Below are 20,999 nucleotides of genomic sequence, written 5' to 3'. Positions count from 1 at the left end.
CTCCCCATGGCACGATCTGGAGGAGGGGCCCGCAAACGGTTCTTGCTACCTAATCATGGGTAAAAAGCGAAAAGCGTGCTGGGACCATCTGGCGATACAAGTCCGAAGACTGATACGATTCGGTGCTTGACCTGTTTATGACCTTGAGTTGTTCCGCCCGCGGACGGACATCGCATGGCGGTGGACGATATCCGCTGATATCAAATCATATGATTTACCATTCCCGTACCCTTGAAACCAACTTGGTCCTCTTTTTGCTCTCCCTTGTCAAAGATACTGAGAATCTGGCAATCTGGTGTTGGTTAGCCAATCCTGGAGATCTGCAGAGCCAGATTGAGTGATCCCGGCCACTGTAGCAGACAGTTTAGTCACGACGGTACCCAAAGTTCATGTTCATGCCTCTCCCATGCATACTTCTCGTTTTCTTCCTTTTTCCATCTTCTTGGTTTCTTTCGGCCCTCCCGTGGACATGATCATGATTAATCTCGTGGTGTTTATCCATTTTCCGTCGCCTAATCACCATCTATCGGATATAGACGGCCCCTTGTTTGTCTTGGACCATCTGGAATCAATCTCATCACCTGAAGAATGACGGCTATAGCGGAGACATGGTGAGGTGATGTGATCTGCAACGGGAAGCGCCCAGCCGCCCATTACAACATCGTATATCTGGATAAAGTCATCTAGAGACGATCTGATACTAACTCTGACCAGTGGCTTTGTCTTGCATTTTCCCCTCCTGCTCCCGCCTGCAGTACTGATGCATTCTGCAACGAAGATAGTTGCCTTTCCTGACTACAATCAATCACATGTTCATCACGCAGAGTCGCTTTGTGGCTTGCTGACGCGGCTTGAAACCTTTTTGTGCCTGAGATGTCAATTCAACTGCCGCGCGCTTATCAGGCGACCCTCAAACACCCATTCCGGTGCGATCAACCCCCCAGCGGCTACTTAGGCTAATTCTTGGTAACCTTGCCAGGGGGGGGGGGGAGAAAATACAGGGCCTTGATCCTAAATGACAAAAGGATTCAGGTAAGTTACTATAGGCTTAGGATACCCTTTGCTGAGACTATTTTGTCCCCCTATGTTAAGATCTGATATTTTCTTGCTCCCCGATGGCCTTGTATGTACTCAAATCAACGCCACTCTCATCAGATCCTAGCTAGCATCCACTATCTTTGATTTATCCTACCCATCAAATAAACCAACACAACCATCTAGCATCTGCCGGCCATTGCTCTCTTCACGTGCCAAACATCTGACCGCTCCCATTCAGAGGTTCTTGCCTCAATCAATCGATCATTCAACGGACTTCAATTCACCCGACGATCCTCTGCCTATTCAGGCTATCTACCGCGGCCGTCGACGTCTCATTCTCACGCGTGCCTCAGCCCATTTTCATCTTACCTTAGATCAGGCATCGGATAACCAACATTACTCTTTCTTTCCAAAATGTCTGCTCCTGGTCCCGAATCGGTACCAACGTCGGCCGATCCCCGATCCCATCGCCCTACCAAGAAGCGTGCTCTTACGCCCGTCTCAGCGCAAGCCGCCTCGGTAGAGGCTCTCTTCTCAAAGCCCGACCAAATCATCCGTATCCCCGAGTCCTCTACCTCCGGCTCCGGCAGTTCCGCCTTGCGTTCCGCCCCTCCTGAAATTGTCACCAATGTTCAAGGATCTAGTGCAGGTGCCGGATCAGGCGAGTTTCATGTGTATAAAGCAAGCCGTCGGCGCGAGTATGAGCGTCTTCGCAGTATGGATGAGGATCTCCGCCGCGAAAAGGATATTGAAGAGTTTAACAAGGACAAGACTGAACGCGATCGAAAAGACGAAGAACGCACGCGCAAGAATCGCGAAAAGAGGGAGAAGATGAAGGCCCGCAAGTCTAAGAAGGGCAAGGGCCCTGCCACGAGTGACAAGACGCCCAACGCGACACAGTCCAAAGATGCTTCCTCACTCGCGGAAAACGATGCTGAGAAGGACACTGCTGATGTTGATTCTAAGACCAAGACTGGGCATCGTGGGAACGATACGGAATCAACGCCATCGATACAGCCTACAGGACTAGTCATTCACGACGAAGATGACTAAACAAAAAGGAATGCAAAAGGCCAGCAGCTGAAGAAGTCGCGCCCTGTTGCGCCGAAGTGGCAGGGGCGAGAAGGACGCTTTATCGGAATCAGACTTGAGACCTAGATCATAGGAGGAGAATGGCTCGCAAGGGCGTCGTAAGTAGACACAACAGTATTCCTCAAACAGGTAATTTTATATGATACCCATTTCTTTCCTTTGAGAAGAGTCACCGGAGCTATATCATGCTCGCTCCGGCGCCCACTATGTTCATATTTTCCTTGTTTGTCTATTTTGCTCTTTCGGCTAGTACAGAGGGGTATGACCAGTCCATCCAAACAGACATTCGTATAAGCAGTCCGAAATACACGCCTGCCTATCCCACTATCGCTCACTCACATACAGACACATCAGAATTGTCATCTACAAACATGCTGTTTCTCTTTATTCTTCACCACCCCCGCCGCCACCAATCTGCGCAGCCTTCTTGGCACTGCAAATGTCATCAACTCGGAGCAAAAGGCAAGCAGCCTATTCAGATCGTCAGTATCCTGTTCTGTAGTTGTAAATAACAGGGAAGGTCGTGAAATGCTTACCTCAATGGCGGTCTTGATACTCTGGAGCTTAATAGCCTGAGGCTCCCACACTCCGTACTCTTTCATATCTGCAATGGCACCTGTATCACCATTGACACCCCAGGTGCTCTTACCCTCGGCCTGCTTGGCTCGGAGATCTGTCAACACACGGACAGGGCTCTTACCAGCATTCTGAACGAGAGTACGAGGAATAACCTCAAGAGCATCTGCTACAGCCTTGTAGGGCCACTGCTGGACACCCTCAATGCTCTTGGCGAGTTGCCCCAATCTCACGGATACGGCCATCTCCGTAGCACCACCTCCAGGCGATAACCGAGGAGAGAACATAACATTTCGTGCGACACCCATGGCATCCTGGAGGTTTCGCTCGATCTCGTTGAGGACATCCTTGGAGGGACCTCGGAGAAGGACTGTGCAGGCCTTAGGGTCCTGGCACTTGGTAAGGAATGTGAAGTACTCGTCTCCGATCTTCTCAATCTCGAACAAGCCACATCTGGTACCGACATCGGAGTCCTGGAGATCCTCTACTCTGTTGACGATGGTGGCACCGGTAGCGCGGGCTATTCTGTTGTTATCGGTCTTTCGAACTCGGCGAAGAGCTGTAATATTGGCCTTCATGAAGTAGTGCTGGGCAAGATCTATGACAGAGATTAGTAAGCCATGCTCCTCAGAAGTCATGAGTTCAGAACGCACCAGACACTCCCTTCTCCGTAATGACAAGATCAGGCTTGACAGCGACAATAGCCTCGCACAAAGCCTTGACCTGCTCCTCCTCAATCTGCAGAATTCGGTTCCAGTCATCCTCCTTGGTAATCTCGATGTTGGTTTGAGACTCGCCCTTCTTGTACTCAAGGGGGCAGTCGAGGAGAACGATTCGGGGGTTCTCAATGCGCCGGCGCATCTTGGGATGTGTGATATCCTTGTTGAGCATAAGACCGTCAAGAACTCTGCTGTCCTCGATCTCACCGCCAGGTACCTTTTCCACTCTGGCATATCGCTTGATGTCGACTTCAGTCTTGCCGTTACCAGCCTCCCATGTCACAGTGCGGACAGCCTTGAGGGCGAGGTCGCACATCTGATCCATCCATCGAGAAACGAACTTGGTGCCAATTGAAGAAGAGATGAGCTGGTACATGGCCTTGTCATCGTTGACATCGATCGGCAGAGAGATCTCTTCGATGATCTCAAGGGCATCTTTGAGGGCTCGCTTGAAGGCGGAAATGATGACGACAGGGTGGATGTTACGGTCGAGCTGGGGAAGAGCTTGGGCAAGAATCTCACCGGCTGTGCAGATGATGTCAGTGATATGCTCAACTAGCATTGCAGTACAGCCATGCTCTCTTACCCAGAATAATGACGGTTGTGGTTCCATCTCCAACTTCCTCATCTTGTGTCCGGCTGAGCTCAATCATGCTCTTCGCGGCAGGGTGGGAGACCTCAATTTCTCGGAGGATAGCATGTCCGTCATTTGTGAGAACGATACCGCCCATGGGGTCGAGCAGCATCTTTAGCATGGCCTTGGGGCCGAGGCATGATCGAATGATGTCGGCAACACTAGGATCGGTGGTCAGGTTCAGGCACGCGACTCGAGGATAGGGACAATGGCATACGTTTTGGCAGCAGCAATATTGGACAGCTGGGCTTTCCGGCCAGTCTGCCTCTCACCACTGTTGGTGTCTGTAGAATCTCGGTCAGCCTCGATTTCGAATTGAAAGAGATATTGGAAGCTCCCCTCTCAGGCTCAGGGCCCAGGGGTTCGCCCTCTAGTGTGGGGGTTATATATTTTGTAGAGGTATAGATAGACTCACTCATAACCACCACCGGAGCCTGCATGATGGGCGAGGTTTTTGGTGTTTCTTCAGCTCAAGGGTATGATTCTCTTTCAAGCGACAGCAGAAGTTCCGATCAGGCGTGGTTCGAAGAAATAAAAGGTGCCGGGTTGTCGGTGTCGGAGGGGCAAAAGGCTAAAAGAACAGTTGTTGAGGGGCGGGCGCGCACATACAGAAAAGTTCAGTGGTGGATGTGGATATGGAGGATTTTTGGCGGGGACCTGGAGGCTCCCATCCTGCTTGCGCTCTCTCGGCTTTGATATTAACCCGCCCCGCCTTACGTTTGCTTAGTAGCTCCTGGTAAGTTATCCCAATTTTGGCCAGCTCATGACCTGTCAGAGAACCCCCTGGAAAACGAAGTCGACCAATTATATTAGCCAAGAGCCGCTGAGCTTTGGAGCTCCCACCTCCATCGATCGAGCTCACATTTGGAGAAGAATTGTCCATGATACAAAACTTTCCCATTAACACTGTGGTTGTTTCGAGGTATCTACTACGTACGGAGCTACTCCAAGACAAGACATAAAGCGGTCCAAGACATTGAAACACAAAATTAACCTCCTTCTTGTCTGAGTTAACCCTATTCTGATTCATTGTCATCCAATTGCAGTACATGATGGGTGCGACGAGAGCAGTCCAATCCATTCTGCCTAAATCACAGGCCCCAGCCTGGACAGCCTCAAGGCGCATCACAGAGTTCATAGCACACGTTACCCCTATAACATCTCCATCACAGGCCAACTTCTACGTTGAGTCTCTTCTTGAGTCAGATAAACGTATACGCAATGCAACGCACAATATCACGGCGTGGCGTATTAGAGGCGAGGGCACTGGCCATCAGCAATTCAATGACGATGGTGAGACGGGAGCCGGATCCCGACTCCTGCAGCTGATGCAGTCCATGGATCTTTGGGACTCTATGGTTGTAGTTACACGCTGGTACGGGGGTGCCCATTTAGGATCCAAAAGATTCCGGTTGATCACTTCCGTGGCCAGTGACGCCTTTGTGAGGGCTGGTATGTCTGGAGACAAGAAGGATAATACACCTAAAGGGAAGAAAAAGAAGTAGTGCGCAATGCCGGATTGCGCTGGCTGACTATGAATCAACAGGCCAGGCCTGTATTGCCTGCGTAAGCCATCTAATTCTGGGTTAAACCTATTTATATGCTAACATCTTTACACCAGTTACCAAGACTAAGCCTCAGGTCTCTATAGGCCATTCCGTTCTCCTTCATTCAGTGTCTCAGTCTGGTCAAATGCCACCTTCACTCCAATCTAATTCCAAAGGGTATTGTAGCGGTGACATCCATCTGTATCTCACCTCAGCGCCTCTGTATCAGGCAAATGCTGATGATACCTGCATCCGGCTTGATATCAAACTCTGTTGGTTGATCATACTCAATCTCGCTGGATCTCATTGCGCAACCCAGATGCTGCCAAGGCCATCTTGGATTGATAGTTCCCGACACCCGGGTTGGACATCGAAGTTCGCCCAGCACTGCCCTTCGGTACTTGAGGTGCGACTATGATCCATTTACCTCCTTTCTTGGACTTGGCCTCAACGAGACAAATGTCTCCTGACATAAGGACTTGGACGTAGTGCCAGTGATCCCGATCGCTGATGGCTTTCTCACCAAGCTGATCCCACCAGGATTCGTCGGCAGAGTAGATGGGGGCATCCTCTACCCAGAGAAAGTCTGGAGGGAACTTCTTCATGAACCATGGATGCGGCGTCACTGCAAAGGTCGGAATGCCTTTCTCGCTGTATCTCCATTCGAGCGTCAGTTGGCGTGTCGTTTCTTGGGTGTAAGATTCCAAATTGAGCCGTCCGAAGTCTCCAAGCTGTGCAGAGGCATCTTGCTGGGACGGCTCTTGGCTTTTGGCTCGAGGAACGGCCAAGGGCGGGTCCCATTCTTCCTTAATCTTCTTAATCTTAGACGTGGGAATGGCAAACACCATAGTGGCATCGCCCGCGCCATACTTCTCTGGCACGGTGCCTTTGATATCAAGAAGCGGCTTGATAATTTTGAACCATGTCCATCTCTGTTGCTGCAGAGGGCTTCCGCACGTACTTCAAATCAGCAATCAGTATTGTGTTCACATTCACCCCTGAAGGTAACTCACACGTTTGCCTCATATAAAGTGATGCTGCCTTTTCGAGCATCTAGCTTGAGGGCATCCACACTTTCTGCGATCTCAACCGATTCTGGACTGTGTGTGCTGAGGCTCGCACTCCGTTTCAGCATCTTGTTCCTCACCATGTCCTGCTTGAAATGAAGTGAGTCAAGTTCAAGTTTCCTGTACCCGAAGCGGCGACATGCCCATTCAAGCCACGCCATCAATCCTTCCGAATTTAGAGGAACAATGAGAGACGAGTCGTTTTTGTTGGGAAAGGGCTCAACACGCATGAGGCGCTCAGGATGGAGATTGAGTATTGGGAAGGGTGCATAACGATTGTTGTTGGCAGTTCCAGTAATGACATGAAGACGCTCACTAGCTACTCGTCTAGGAAGAATTGTAAGTATGAACTACCAACACGGATATATGATGATGGTAGACACTCACACTGGAACCTCTCGAGCCTTAATATGCTGGGACCTCTTCCTAAGAAAATCGGCTCGCCCAGTGGCTCCAGGCGCGGTGTTGATCAGCTCTTGGTTGACCATCTCCGCTATCTTGCGATTACTGACTCCTTTGGAGTGAAGACGAGAAAGGTCAGGCATCATATGATAATGCATATCCGTTTTCGTCATCATTCCACTAATCGTCATGGTATCCATGGGTTGCAGTCCTGGGCTTCTTTGTGAACCTTGTTGAAGCACATCTTGCGTGGCATTCGTATGTGCTAGGGTGTTAGCAAAGCCCATGGCGATGCCCTTTCGGAGCTTCTCGCGAACAGACAGAGTGCTAAGATGCTGCTGGGAGAGATCATGGTTTGTATATCGATAAAGAGTGGCGTGGTCTTCGTCTTGTCCCTCTTCTTGTTGTGGTGGGTATGTTCTCTGACGGCTGGCGGCAGGACGAAGCGGATAGCTAGCAGCGAGGGATGCAGTAGTTGGTCCCGGGTCTGGTTCCACGATCTTAAGAGATCTGTCCTCATTTGACTTGCCCTGCGTGGCGGACATGTTCGAGAACCTTGACCGGTGGAAAGCTGCAGGGTCTGTTTCTCTCATCGTTCCTCCCGGCGACTCAACAACATATATAGCCCGACACCTCTTCGTGTTTTGAGGTTCAGGCTGTGGGCTAAGCAAATGCTTGCCCTTGGTATTTAGCAAGCTAAACATATTTGTAGCCGCGGAGACAAATCGAGTGTTGGAGAGTTGTTTAGAACAATAGAGTTGCCGCACACACTTGTCCCCACTATATCAGCTGCGGCATGGGGATGAAGGTATCACCAGCGTTCCAAGATGAAGAACAATGGGATGAAAAGTCCGGCTGAATAATTGACAATGGATGAAGAAGTGCGGAGCGAGATTGCCCTCGGGGATAGAAGGCACCCTCTGAATCATCTACTCCTTGTCGCTGCCCTCGGTCGATGAAGGCATCCATTCCATTGAAGTGACCAACAACTACGTTACTTGCAAAAGCGTGATTGAGATAGAGTTTATGAACCTGCAGAGATTCACTGCTACGTCTTGTTTTGAAAATACCGTGTGTCCTATAGATAAAGTGTCGTTGTCTGGCGATTGTTGCCCTTGTCAGTTAACCCACTAAAACACTACACAAATGCTTCAGAGTTGCCCTTGCTGTGACGCAAATTATAACTATCTACAATCCTCCCACATGTTTGAATAAAACAGCTTCAAATCTATTGCTCTGCCCTAGAGCGTGAATATTGATGTCGTGGTCAGCCGGTGTTACTCACTTTGCTAAGCGTGGAGTCGACGAGGAAATGCCACTATCCGCAAAATGTGGTTACACAAGATTTTGGTTGACCAAAAAGTACGAGGATTCATTGATTTAAAAGAGTTAGAGGGGTCTGGAGCCTCACTATGATTATTCATTGTGATTCACGGTTATAAGTCGCTGACAGAGTAGACATAGCAATCTACCTTAGCATGACACAATGTACCAAACTCGTGGATTGGAGAAACAATATAATGGTTATTTGCTTCGCGATACACCTTTAGCAATATAGTACTCAATTATAGATACATTCCGAGCTAAAATAGTGATGGTAAGTCATGAGAAGTTATTTTGCCAACATCTTGGGTTGAGGCTCTGAAAAACACGAGCTGGGCCCTCACATTGTAACCGCGAATCTCTTTTCAGACGATTCTTTGCTAGAACACCGGACGAAGATTTTCATCAGTTCTCGATTAGAGCAGCGGCCACTTGACAGCAAAACATATGCCTTCATCAATGCAAGTCGCCAAGTAGGCCAATTTGGACTCATGTTGGCAGAAAGCTCACCCGTGGGCGGAGTAAAGTTCTTTTCTCGCTTCTGAACTTATGATAATCTCATGTTTCTTCAGAATATCTTGACATGTAAAAGCGGGTGTAAATGTTAAAAACTCTGCAATTTAGCTTACTTCGAACTGCTATTCTCTGAACGCAGAGCATAAGCACAAGTGCTATTCAATTTTTGTATCAGGCATTAGCATGCAGGAACATCACCTATGTCTTATTCTACAAAGCTTCCCTTGCACGTCTGCCGTCATCCGGCTTCGTGGGCTCCATTGATGGAAGAACTTTTAGCCAAGATCTTATCTGATGAAAATGATAATATATAGCGTCAAGAACCAGGGTTTCGGAATAAACGGACGACATGGACAGGCTCCACAAAGGTGAAGCTGACGTAGTCCATTGCCACGTACTTGAATAGAGATTCACGTGTATTGACGTTGGCTGATTTCTCTAACTCCAAGGACTTCTCTAGTTGTACAGTTGGACGACCTTGAACAGACTCAAGGCAATACGTAGACATGACATGGCACAAATTCAGTATCTTACCTTTGCATAAAAGAGTAAGCCAAGAGCACTACACTATGATTCCATCCAAATGAGGTATTAAAACTCGGCCATGCCATGACAACAGTGTAGAGCTAAATGTCTTAATGCCTGTCGATTCCCCATCTGATAACTTTCAAGAACAAGCTTAATGTTACCCTTACCCACCAGCAATCCACTCAGCGTCGGCACTTATGCTCGATCCAGCAACCATAAGTGGGGAGTTTATCAATCTCATCTAATCTCTTACAAGATGCTCTGCCCACGACGGATATAAAAAGGGCATTGGCAATTCTTCAGGACTTGCGTTTCAGGCCATTTCCTCTTTGTCTTTTCCAGCTCTAAAAATGAAGTTCGCCACTATTATCGGCTCGGCTCTGCTGGGCTTTGCTTCTGCTGGTAACACTACTGCCCGGAAAACCACCTACGACTACATCGTAGCCGGTGCCGGAGCTTCGGGTCTGGTTGTTGCCGAGAGACTTGCCAATGCTGGCCACAAGGTTCTTCTTGTTGAGCGTGGTGGTCCTTCATTCTACTCAACGGGTAACCGGGATGACTTGATGAGGTGGAACAAAACCGTCACCGCATACGATGTCCCAGGCATGGCCTACTACACCGATATCTCACCGACCATTCAGTGGTGCACAGACATTGCTGCCTCAGCAGGTTGCCTGCTCGGTGGATCTACCATGTTGAACGCTCTCATGTTTGTCAAGCCCAGAGCTGCTGACTTTGAGGGTTGGCCTAGGGGATGGCAATGGGAGGATGGAGTGTCCGATGCTGCCAAGAGCGTTTTTGAACGCATGCCTGGGAGCATTCTTCCCTCGGCCGATGGAAAGCACTATGATGATGGTGCATTTGAGGTTATGTCAAAGTTCCTTGAGAGCAATGGTTGGGATGAAGTCAATGCTCTTGAGAACGTCGAGACGAAGGATAAGATCTTTACGCATCCCCCTTGGCTGGTAAGTCTGATCCCTGTACTTGGGAGAAAGCTCTAACATCACTTAGATCAGCAATGGACTTCGAGGTGGCCCCGTTCGTGATATTCTACCCGCTGCACAGGCCCTCGACAACTTCAGCTTGCAGCTTCACGCCAAGGTCATCCGTGCTGTTCGCAGTGGCCCTATCATTACCGGGATCGAAGTAGAGCATAACGACGGCTCTCGTGAGATCATTAAGCTGAGTAAGGGCGGTTCCGTGGTCCTCTCATCTGGCACCCACTCGACACCTCGAATCCTCTTCAACTCAGGCATTGGACCAAAGAAGCAAATCCGCATTGTCCAGTCCGGCTCTACGAACGTCAAGCTCCCTCCTGCCTCTCAGTGGATAGACCTTCCCGTTGGTCAGCGGCTTATGGACCATCCCATTGTCGTCGTGGATTTCCAGACCAAGAATAAGCTTCAAGCCCTTCCCAAGGAGGCATTCACTGAGCCTAGCGACGAGACTGTTGAGCTGTTTGCCAAAGGAAGTGGCCTTCTCTCACAGTCAGCTCAGCGTCTTAACTTCTGGAGGAGCGTCGAAGGCAGTGATGGAGTGACCCGCTATGTGCAAGGTACAGTCAATGCCCCTGAGAACAACACCATCTCAGCCAAGGTCTATCTCACCCACGGCCTCACATCTCACGGAACCCTCGAGATTACTCCTGAGGGCAATACCAACATCACCCAAAAGCCATTCCTCAATACCGAGGGTGACCGCGATGCTCTCAAGACCTTTGTCGCCGAACTTCTTAGCTACGCACGTAAGCCTGATAGCGTTCTGAGCGTGCCTAGCAATGTCACCGCGGACACTATTCTCGAGGTTTCATACAGTGGCAACCATCATCTCGGGTCGGCTAATATGGGAGCCAAGAACGATGGCAAGAGCGTTGTTGGGCCTGACACCCGAGTTTGGGGAACCAAGAATCTGTTTGTTGTGGATGGTAGCATGCATCCTGAGGTTCCAACTGGAAATACCCAGGCTTCCATTATGGTTGCTGCTGCACATGCCGCTAGCAAGATCTTGGCTGCTTCCTCCAAGCGACACTAAATGAATATTCATGCCCTTGTGGTCAGGGAAAATTGAAGAGTGTCGAATGTATCAGATGTATAGTATAGTTCTGTGCTCACCATTAAGAAATAGACAAAAGCTAGATATAGAGCTCGCAACTGTTGAGCAACGAGCTCCTAAAGTCCACGGTCTTGTGGTGAAAAACAACCATTGCGTAAAACTAACAAGAGCAAGGCTTTATAGAACTACCTCTTGTGCCGTTTATCGTGATTCGTAGAATGCCAACTTAGGTGGGCTATTTCAGAGCCATACCGCCAAATACTCGGTCCAATTCTGCACCTTGGTCCTCTGTCGCATTCGTGTTGGCTCCGCTCTGAGTGTTTTGATGCTCTGGTACGTTTCCAGCACCTTGTTGCTGCGCCGGTGTATTCCTCTCGGGCTCCAACATGTGCATCTCACTATCAAGCCAACCAGGCGCAACTCTCCTCTTCTCCGCGAGTTCACGCGCCTTGATCTTCTCATCAAATTCTCGGAGTTCACGCTCTGCATCTTCTTGCATTTTGGTCACGTAAGCTTGAAGTGCGCGACATGAGGCGATGATGTCTTCTGGATGTGCCGCATGACCAGAGTTGGATACCACGTATTTGGGCTTGGTTTGGCCTGCGGGGTTATCTGATGCTGCCTCAATGCCCAAGGACGAGGGTGGGATGTTTGAGGGCATAGTCTTGTAGTTATACGAGAGTGTTGTCGCTGTTGGAAGTGACACAAATGGAGAGACTGTCAACGGGACTTGCTCCAGAAGAGGATGGGATCCTGAGGATGAATTAGCTTTCTGTTGTACATCGTGCGTGAGTGAAGCCTACGCTTGTTGTCGCGCATGTTGGCAATTATGCCAATCTTGGGGTATTAGGCAATCGGCTCAAGCACTTTCACAAGATCTTGCAGATATCTTTCTCCCGTAATATTTAACGATAGATACTGTGTATAGAGAAGAGGGAATTTGGAATCGTGTAAAGTTTAGTATGTAAGTCAGTTTGAGGTTGAGGTCAAGCGACGCGCCTGTCGGGTCATCATAGTGCGATAAGCTTATCGATAAGGCTTGGTCGACGATAAAGCTCTCCCACCTTCCATGGCGATGTACATTTTCTTCAGCTGCCTGGTGAACCTCTCCACTCCAAACAAGCCCGTTCACGCCAAACACCCAGTCATGTTGCCAACGACTATCCGCACGCCGCCAAAGGCCGAAGACTACACGCCTCTGGCCGAGTACCAGTCAACAACGCCCGAAAGCTTCGTCAGTGGAAAGCCTGTTCTTCACTATCATCTCGAAGGCGCAAAGGCATGGATTCCCAAGGCGCAATGCGGTAGTCTAGCTCTATTTCCTGCCGACTCAAGCGAGAAGCCTAGTGCTCCTGAAGGCGACAGCATAAATGGTGATGTCGAGGAGCTTGTGGAGCAGGCAGTGGATGTCTTTGTGAACTCAGAGTAAGTCTAATGTTTTAATGGTATAACTCAAACTAACATCACAAAGAGCGTTGACTATCTTTAGTCCCAAGGTTGAGGCAGGTGTCTCGATTCCTTATCCCTCGATATCCATCCACGCGATCAAACAGCTAGGTCCCGAAACAGATGCGCCTCGCACCCAAGCCGTGTGGATGCAGCTTGAATTCTCAGACGGCGGTGCCGAAGACGATGATTTTAGCACAATAGACCTTACCATCATCCCACCCAAATCAGATTCTGAGTCCAGTGTTGCTAAGCAACTGTACGACGCCATGGCCAATTGTTCGGACCTTCACCCTGACCCCAACGATGGCGAAGAAGACGAGGATGAGTATGATCGTATTGTCTTCGAGGGCAGCGAGGAGCACCAGGCCATTGAGGGTTTCACGGGCGTTCTGCGTGGTGCTAGCAATGGCGGCCTACCGCCTCCTATGCCTGGTAGCGGCGGCTGGATTACAGCGGATAACGTGAACGAGTATTTTGACGAAGATGGCAATTGGATTGGACCTGGCGCTGAGGGTCAAGAGGAAGAACTGGGAGAAGGCGCAGGAAGAGTGCGAGATCGCGATGAAGCTGAGGGCGCTGATGCAGCCGAAACCTCAGTCGCTGCTGATCCTGAGAACAAGCGACCACGAGTGGAGTAATAGATGATACCTCACAAGAGTACATGGCAGGGCGTTAGGGCAAATAAGACAAAATTGATCGGTGTATTAGGAGTTTCAGCTTGATATAGCAACTCAAGAAAAAAACTTGTTATTTTCAACGCAGCCAGTATAAAAAACGATCTTCTATTAAGATTACGTCCGAAGGGTATATATCCAACGAGCTTCTACCTAAGCTACCTAAAGATCAATCCAATAAAACTTACGAGTCCAAAAGCTCCCGGTAAATCCAATCAATCCCAGTAAAAAGTGCATAAATTAGCCTGCTGATGTTGCATGAGATGGTGAGTCCTCGACAAACAAAAGAAAGCCAAAAGAAAATGATGAAGAATTAGAGCTTTCCATTTACATGCGTAGACATCGTCCCTTCGCATCCACAGGCGAACTCTTCAAAAATCCATCCGCGTCGTACAATCCAATCGAATCCACGCTCTTGCGCTTATTGTCGCGTTTGCTTTCAGCGATGAGCTCACTCACAGTTCCAAGTTTGGTCTTGCTCGGTGCCTGGCTCAAGTCGCGAGTATCACGTCCCATATTCGCACTCCTTCGTGTCTCTCTGAGCCCACTTGATGTCGACGGTGGTTCTTGATTCTCTTTCCCCTCATCAATATCATCCTCGCGTATTTCAACTCCTAAATTTGAACGATTGCTGCGGCTTTGTGGTAGTGGACGAGTTGGCATGGGTGGCACAACTGATCCCGACGAGTTCTTGTTAGGACTTCCGAGATTGAGATAGTTTTGGCGACCAGACATGCTTGCTCTCGGTGTGACTGGATTTATAGTTCTTCGCGAGAAGCTGCTGGTCAAGTTCAACATCGGCAGTGTCGGCGAATCAGGCTCGTTGACAGAAGATCCTAATGAGTAACCACTATAAGAACTAACCACGCTGTTCATCCTCCTGAGCTCCATGATCGAATTTCCAAGGGATCCCATGCTTGGTGCTGTCGGCGGTGCAAGACTCGGCATATCCTTCTTCGAGCGTGAGATGGAACGACGAAGGGGTGATCCTGTAGAAATAGCGCTTGGGGAGTCCATCGGTTGCTCATCATGGTATATGGTATTCGCTGTTGAGGACATTTGTCGCAGATGCTGTGAGAACTCTCGTCTCGGCATTGGCGACACCGGCTTTGGCATGACGATCTGGTCGACTTGGGCGATATGTTTTGGTGGCTCGGGGAGTGCTCTCTTGGGTGCGGTGCCCATTAATAATGATAACATATCCTGCTCGTCGAATGGCGAAGAAGTCATTGTCGAGGGGCTCGGTACTGTCGCCACGCTATGTCTGTTCTCTTGTAGCAATGGCCTCACACGCTCTGGTACTTCAGGTTTGGGGCTCTCGCTCATCCTGTTTCCGAGTGAAAGTGTGCTGTCCCCCTCGGTAGTCGTCACAGATGGTGTCAGCATGCTGGTGTATGAATTGCTGACCGGGAACGCAAGAGCAATACCATCTTGATCGCGTGAGTACGTATCATTACGCTGGAATCGCTCTGGTGGCGGTTGCAAATATGAGGAGATAGGAGGGCCTCCAACAGCTTGTGTGCTTACAAACGAAGGTCGAAGTTGTCCTGTTGTGTTGAAGATAGACTGTCCACCTGGGATCGATATGCTCAAATTCCTTCCCCTTTTGTGTGATGCTCGGTTTCCAAACAAAGATCCTCTGCTTTCTGAACTCATAAATCCAGGAGTCTTACGCTCAATAAATGGATCTGGCTGGTCCTTTTCTTCGGGGTCATTAGCGCTGTACAATGTTGAAAGTGAACTTGATGCCTGGCTGTCTTGTGAGGCCCGTCTATCGGGACTATCATCTTTTGCAGACTTTTTGTTTGAGGCCTTCTTTTGAGGGTCTTGCTTCTCAGGGCTTTGGTCTTCCTGAGCGTCCCATTGACGCCCTCTCATTCGGCTTGGGCTTGACAGTCCTCCTGGTAGTACCAGCTCTTGCGTCGCCTCAGCAATCAGGCTGTTCGCAGCACTTCCAATCGAGCTAGTAGAAACCTGTCGACTCTGCGCATCTGTAGGTACCACATGGATAGTAGCTCTCTTGGTAGGGCTCGGCGGAATCCTTGAAATGCGAACTGTTCCAGTTGTATTGGTTGAGTCCTCAGATGATATGGTCTTGTGGCTATGCGGCGTCTTGGTGGGAGAGTTCTTGCGTGGTGTGCTTCTCACTGATGAGATTTTCTGTGGTGAACGTTTCGTTGGTGAGCTGCGCGAGTTCTTGCTTGGCGAACGGCTCGTTCCTTCTCGGAGTCGCTGTTCCGTACTTCGAAGGATATCTCGAAGATCTGTATCTGTTACAGAAGCTCGTACACGAGCTCTTGAGGGAGCTCGCACGGGACTCGTCTGAGCCTCATCTTCTGGCATGGGTAGTTCAGGTGCAGTTTTGCTTGGCTTGAGAGTCTCGACGCTTTGTCGCTTTTGAACTTTGATCCCTTGCTCAAGCTCCTGACTATCCTGTGCCTTTTCTAGGTCGTCATCCGTCATGAGAGTTGGAATTGTTGGTGCTCTTCCCAACCATCCATCGCGACTAAAGAGACTATCGCGACGGCTCCTGCTGACTCTTGGACCGTGGAATCTATCCTCTTCAACCCAGCTACTTGATCGTCCCCGTTTTCCGTTTCCACCGAAGAAGATAAAGCTGTTATATGTCGGTAGTGGCGGTAATACTGGTGGCAGCGAGAGCGAGAGTCGACTGACTGATCTAGACATGGCGTATTTGCGCTTGACCAGCCGCTTTGTGAAGATGGATCGTCTATGGTCCTCGACGTTTTCCGAAACTTGATATACAGTAGTCGCGTCCTCTTTATCTCGAGACTTAACCCGCCAAGTAAGAAGAAAGCCGATCGCCGCAAAAAGGAGGATTGCACCACCAATGGAAAATGTAAGGATCCATCCGAGACCAAGTCCACCAGCTCCATGAATGGCTCTCCGTGAAATATTTGAGAGATCCATCATTATTTACACTGCCGTAGCTGAATCTTGAAAAATCCTTAGCCAGCAGAAGTGCTTCATGAGCATCGAGAATTAATAAGGTCAGTACACGAGGCTTGAAAAGGACAGACAACGTGCAATGGTGGAAGCCAAATGAAGGAGGAAACCTTCAAAGGGAAAAAGCCCGCTTTCATCCTAATTCTTGAATTGCGTGTCGACGTTTTCGCTGAGGTTATTTCCAGGGTCTCAGTTCAATATCATGAGGAATGTGTTGCTAGGTGTAACCCATTCCAGCCTCAGCAAACCACGACACCAGCTTCACGACACTCTTAAGATAGCTGTACCATCTTGGCTTCGGAAGATTCAAGAAACCTTGGATAAATTCGTCATTTCGACAGGCATATGACCATAATGTGTACGGCAAACCGTAGAGTTGCGGCCTGCTTCAAAACAATAGGAAAATATATGGATTATCACACAGTTTTCAGCTGGGAAGATCGGAAATACGTAATCACCAGGGAGATTAATCCTCGAAATTGGCTGTACGAGTTATGGTCATTCATCATTCCTGTATTTGTAGCAGGTTGTTTCTCTCTAAGTTTACATACATGTTCCCAAACTCGTGGGCTGCCATTGTCCTCCTATGAAGAAAAAAACCTCCAAGCCAAATGCTCCTCTTCCAACCATGCATAACATACGAACACCTGGAACCAGCCAGACAATAGAAGCAAATGTTTTTGTCCTTTTTTGTTTTCCTTTTAAATCCCATTGTTTAATGTTAGAAATATCGATGTCCATGTCCATGGAGGTGAGCTCCACGGCGTCTCCTCCGGGCTGGTGCCGCTGAGGGTGCGACAACAGCAGTTGATGTAACAGTAACAACCACAACTTCCTCTTGGAGATCGGTCACATAGACCACTTCCTCGTCCCAGAGGATCTTGCTCACGAGGTTGCCGTTTGTTACAAACTGTGTGCTGAAGTAGCTCTTTGTGTCTGTCACAGGCTGCAGTTCCGGTGCTGGGGTGGTTGTAGGTGCCGAAGCTGGGAGAGGCTCAGCAATCGTAGACTCTTTGAGTGCAGCCGCGCCCACATCTCCAGCGGCAATTGTGGGGATGAGGACTTCATCCGTGGACAGAGATGGCTTCTGTTCAACGGATGATGGAACATCTTTAGCAGTGGTCTTGGAGCTTGCGCCAGGAGCCACAGCCCCATAGGCTGACGACACCTTGAAAACTTGACCAGGAAGAGGCGAGGCAGAGTTCTCTGGTCGGTCGCCAGGTGAGTAAGTCAATGTGGGTGCATGAGCACCATCGGTTGGGTCAGGCTGCTCGACGTCAGAGCCATCTCCATAAGTAACTCCATCGCCGCCTGGCAGCTCTTTCATAGGACCCTTCACATCCTCGTTGGCCAAAGCTTTGGGAAGTTTCATCTCGCATGAGGTGGCCTTCTGTTCGCTAACAACGTCGAAGAGAGGGCAGTCCTCGATTCTTCCTGTTTCGCTGGTGCAAGTATTGATGGCATTCTGAAGGAACTCTTCCTCCCAGCCCATGATGAAATCTGCATGTAAACCGTAGCCTAATAAAAGAGGTCAAAACGCGTACTATTTTGAGACATGAGCTTAAACATACCGGTAGTGTCTCCGTTGGCAAAGACAAAGCGGCCGTTACGATCGGAGAAAGCGGCTGTGTTCCAGATGACCTCATACATGAGACTAGGTAGGCGGACAGGATAGTCCTCAGGGCAAGTGCCTGTCATAACGAGATCGGGAAATGCGACGTGGTCCTTGTGGTTTTGGCTGTCAACAGCATCACCACCCTTCCAGCACGATGGGAACATGATTTCAAGACGGATGCCATCAGCACAGTTCGCATCGAGATAAGCCTTATCAGGCATGTAGTGACGATAGAGGGTGCCCTCGGGGGCTTTTTGGTAGTTCAGACAGTTGAACCCGAGTGCCCGTTGAGCTAGATCGCTTTGCGTGGTCTGACCGAGAGCTTGCCACATAGACTTCTCCGGGTCTGGCTTGCTTGGATCACCGATGGTGTAGCTTCTTCTGTCATTTGAACCAGATAGCATTCGGAAGTCAGGGGGGAAAGCTGTCACGTTATCTCCAAAGAGGAGGTAGTAACTATAGAGCATTAGCTTCAAGTTCGTTGTGTTTGACCATTCAGGACCATGGATATTGCTTTCTGGTATTCTTAAAGAGGCACTTACGCAAGCATACCACCCACTTGAGGAACAAGCTCGAACTCTCCAGAGTCGCCATCTTGGAAATACATAGCAGGATGCCAGTAAGAAGACTTGTCTTGTGTTACTCGACACGATGTACAATCGGCATCTATGAGTTGTTCGGTGGTGACAGTTTCGGCGAAGTCTATGCGATATTAGCGAAGGTCTTTAGGCGCCCTGCTGCTTGTTGTATAATAGCACCAGAAAGGTCTTATTGTTCATGACTTACTGGAAGACCCATGAATTGCGTGGGCATGCTTAGAAACTGTGCCAGGATCGACGATGGGATCAATACGGGCAAGTCCAACACGGCCGGGACACTCCATGCGCCAGAAAGCATGGGCGCTACCTACTAGCCCAGCTGAAAGAGTGACGAGTGATTTAAGCATCTTGATGGTATTGGCCTATTCAGGCTTGAAATTCAGCCTTCGAGAGGCGATATTTGAAGGAGTGGACGATGCAACGAGGCGATCTGAATGAGAGATGTCAGAATTGTGATGATGATGAAGAATAAGGTGTATGTCTAAAGGAAAGTGCAAGAAATCGTCCAGATTTGATAAAGGAGGAAAAGAGCATTGTTTTCGAGCATCAAACGGAAGGAGGGACTCAGGCGGAAGCCAGCTGGCAGCGGATAGCCGCCGCAGGTACGGCTCAATGCGCGAAATGAGAAAGAGGCATTTTTCAAAGGCCATTTCCCCGATGAGACATGAGCAAAATTATGTTCTCTGTGTATTTTAAAAATACAGATGTTTCTTTTTGGGGTCGTTGAAGTCGAGTTCCGATCATGGTGAAGTGAGGGTATAAGTGGAAGTGTGGAAGTGTACTCACCGTCAGCGTTTTGTGGAGTTTCAGTCAAATAGATGATGAGTTTCTGTAATCCTCGAAATTCCCTTTCCGAACAATATTGATTCAAAAAGAAACGAAAGTAGGGACCAAAGAGGAAATATTGAAAGCAAAAGTTGTAATGGCTGGGGATACCTTTATTGCTCGACGGTCGCACTCTTGCGAATAGTCTGGCCAGCCCCGCTGAGAATCCGAGACCTTGAATTCCAACGCGTGGTTCAGATCTCAACGTCGAGGTCACTGCCACACTGCCGGATTGAGCCACCCGGGGCTTTGATGGTGCTGGATTGAATCAAGGACAAATAATGCTTTGTCCAATGGTGCCGCTTCCGGTTTACGGACGCCAACTACCGCACAATCGGTGGACTTGTCTCAGCGTAAAGTGGTTGACAGACGCTTCGGGAAGCTTTTGGCAGAAATTCAATTAAACTGAACCAGAAGAGTCTCGGTAATGGAGAGCAATGATGCCGACAGTTCAGATGAAAGCCGTTTTCGAAATGAGTAGTCAACAAGCCTCGTTGATAAACTTTAGGGAACCGTTGGAGCCTATGTCAGCCTGCCGTTTTCTGTAACGACTCGACGATCAACGGTTTTCACAAGGTTCGGTAGATCCAGGTAAAGTTATTCAACGGAGTGGTTGTGATGCAATCGTGGTTCTCCCGAGTCTTGTAAGTTGCGTTCCTTTCGCAAAACGCTTCACTTTTCAATATCTCGAGGCGTCGATACTCTGCACAATACAGGAACCAGATAATCGGGATTTTGAATGATAAATGAATGAGATTGAACTGGCAGAATCGCAAGGAACGTGTGTATGGTCGAAACCAAAAAAGAGTGTAGATACGAACGTCAACGAGACGGAAAAGAGAGCTGAATGAGTGTGAAGCGAGCCAGCCCGAACTTCGAAAGAGTGAATGGATAAAACCCGAGAATAAAAGCAATCGAAAAGGAATGGAATAACAAGAGGAAATGCTCAGCTGGAAAGATGGAGAATGGAGAGGACGATCGTCCGCGAAGTGGGAGCACACGCCGCTAGAACATGGCATTGACAGGCAAAGCAAAGAGCATGGGGTATTTGGTTCTAGCCCGGGGCAATTCAATTCATCTTGGCACTCAACGGAACATTTCTCTTCTGAGAGAGGAGGGGATAGCTTGATTGTGTCGCAGTCAAAATTGCATTGGTTCCAAGGGTCAACCTATAACGCACAGGGGTACTAGAGTGGTCTTGCGTCGTGATACCGAACTAAGAAGAATCCTCTGGGGCCATTGGCTGATCTTGAAGGTTGTAAGCGCTGGTAGGGGCAAATAGCATGTCGTAAATACCTCTCCGTGGATGAACGGCACGCGATAAATGCAGGTACAAGGCACCAGCAGCTGGTGGTCGGAATGAATACATGGAGATC

At 49.1% G+C, this 20,999-nt stretch overlaps 9 protein-coding genes across 10 annotated transcripts; 5 read left to right on the top strand and 4 right to left on the bottom strand.

Moving 5' to 3' along the window:
• Positions 1 to 1,022: 1,022 nt before the first annotated feature.
• Positions 1,023 to 4,701, bottom strand: FVEG_04612 (T-complex protein 1 subunit gamma). The gene is made up of 6 exons (XM_018892420.1): positions 4,475 to 4,701; positions 4,277 to 4,343; positions 4,012 to 4,220; positions 3,360 to 3,950; positions 2,667 to 3,304; positions 1,023 to 2,601 (listed from the first exon to the last, which is right to left on the bottom strand). Exons 1-6 carry the CDS (start codon positions 4,497 to 4,499, stop codon positions 2,515 to 2,517), a joined length of 1,617 nt encoding a protein of 538 aa, XP_018749119.1. The 5' UTR covers positions 4,500 to 4,701; the 3' UTR covers positions 1,023 to 2,514.
• On the top strand, positions 1,453 to 2,091 carry FVEG_04613 (hypothetical protein; the record flags this gene model as incomplete). The annotated part of the gene is made up of 1 exon (XM_018892421.1): positions 1,453 to 2,091. The coding sequence occupies one exon, from the start codon at positions 1,453 to 1,455 to the stop codon at positions 2,089 to 2,091; it is 639 nt and encodes a 212-aa protein (XP_018749120.1).
• Positions 4,702 to 5,111: 410 nt separating the features above from the next.
• FVEG_15514 (hypothetical protein) lies at positions 5,112 to 5,710 on the top strand (the record flags this gene model as incomplete). Its single annotated transcript, XM_018904647.1, has 3 exons — positions 5,112 to 5,511; positions 5,606 to 5,625; positions 5,681 to 5,710. The coding sequence occupies 3 exons, from the start codon at positions 5,112 to 5,114 to the stop codon at positions 5,708 to 5,710; spliced, it is 450 nt and encodes a 149-aa protein (XP_018749118.1).
• Positions 5,711 to 6,220: 510 nt separating this feature from the next.
• Positions 6,221 to 6,772, top strand: FVEG_15513 (hypothetical protein; the record flags this gene model as incomplete). Its single annotated transcript, XM_018904646.1, has 1 exon — positions 6,221 to 6,772. One exon carries the CDS (start codon positions 6,221 to 6,223, stop codon positions 6,770 to 6,772), a length of 552 nt encoding a protein of 183 aa, XP_018749117.1.
• Positions 6,773 to 9,356: 2,584 nt separating this feature from the next.
• On the bottom strand, positions 9,357 to 12,462 carry FVEG_04609 (hypothetical protein). Its single transcript, XM_018892418.1, has 2 exons — positions 12,298 to 12,462; positions 9,357 to 12,247 (listed from the first exon to the last, which is right to left on the bottom strand). The coding sequence occupies exons 1-2, from the start codon at positions 12,311 to 12,313 to the stop codon at positions 11,730 to 11,732; spliced, it is 534 nt and encodes a 177-aa protein (XP_018749115.1). The 5' UTR covers positions 12,314 to 12,462; the 3' UTR covers positions 9,357 to 11,729.
• Positions 9,793 to 11,473, top strand: FVEG_04610 (hypothetical protein; the record flags this gene model as incomplete). The annotated part of the gene is made up of 2 exons (XM_018892419.1): positions 9,793 to 10,407; positions 10,454 to 11,473. The coding sequence occupies 2 exons, from the start codon at positions 9,793 to 9,795 to the stop codon at positions 11,471 to 11,473; spliced, it is 1,635 nt and encodes a 544-aa protein (XP_018749116.1).
• Positions 12,463 to 12,592: 130 nt separating the features above from the next.
• FVEG_04608 (hypothetical protein) lies at positions 12,593 to 13,815 on the top strand. The gene is made up of 2 exons (XM_018892417.1): positions 12,593 to 12,919; positions 12,966 to 13,815. The coding sequence occupies exons 1-2, from the start codon at positions 12,642 to 12,644 to the stop codon at positions 13,579 to 13,581; spliced, it is 894 nt and encodes a 297-aa protein (XP_018749114.1). The 5' UTR covers positions 12,593 to 12,641; the 3' UTR covers positions 13,582 to 13,815.
• On the bottom strand, positions 13,687 to 16,667 carry FVEG_04607 (hypothetical protein). Its single transcript, XM_018892416.1, has one exon. The coding sequence runs from the start codon at positions 16,549 to 16,551 to the stop codon at positions 13,945 to 13,947; it is 2,607 nt and encodes an 868-aa protein (XP_018749113.1). The 5' UTR covers positions 16,552 to 16,667; the 3' UTR covers positions 13,687 to 13,944.
• Positions 16,668 to 17,064: 397 nt separating this feature from the next.
• Positions 17,065 to 20,534, bottom strand: FVEG_04606 (hypothetical protein). Of its 2 annotated transcripts, XM_018892414.1 has the most exons (5): positions 19,585 to 20,534; positions 18,986 to 19,228; positions 18,742 to 18,901; positions 18,156 to 18,655; positions 17,065 to 18,102 (listed from the first exon to the last, which is right to left on the bottom strand). In XM_018892414.1, the coding sequence occupies exons 2-5, from the start codon at positions 19,143 to 19,145 to the stop codon at positions 17,306 to 17,308; spliced, it is 1,617 nt and encodes a 538-aa protein (XP_018749111.1). In that variant the 5' UTR covers positions 19,146 to 19,228; positions 19,585 to 20,534; the 3' UTR covers positions 17,065 to 17,305. The 2 variants fall into 2 exon arrangements, with proteins under 2 accessions (XP_018749111.1, XP_018749112.1); XM_018892415.1 differs by lacking the exon at positions 19,585 to 20,534 and having other exon boundaries at positions 18,986 to 19,312.
• Between the last annotated feature and the right edge of the window lie 465 nt (positions 20,535 to 20,999).

Source organism: Fusarium verticillioides, chromosome 4 (genome assembly GCF_000149555.1).
Source record: "Fusarium verticillioides 7600 chromosome 4, whole genome shotgun sequence".
In the NCBI taxonomy this organism is placed as follows: Eukaryota; Fungi; Ascomycota; class Sordariomycetes; order Hypocreales; family Nectriaceae; genus Fusarium; species Fusarium verticillioides.
This window is presented reverse-complemented; position numbering and strand designations above follow the sequence as displayed.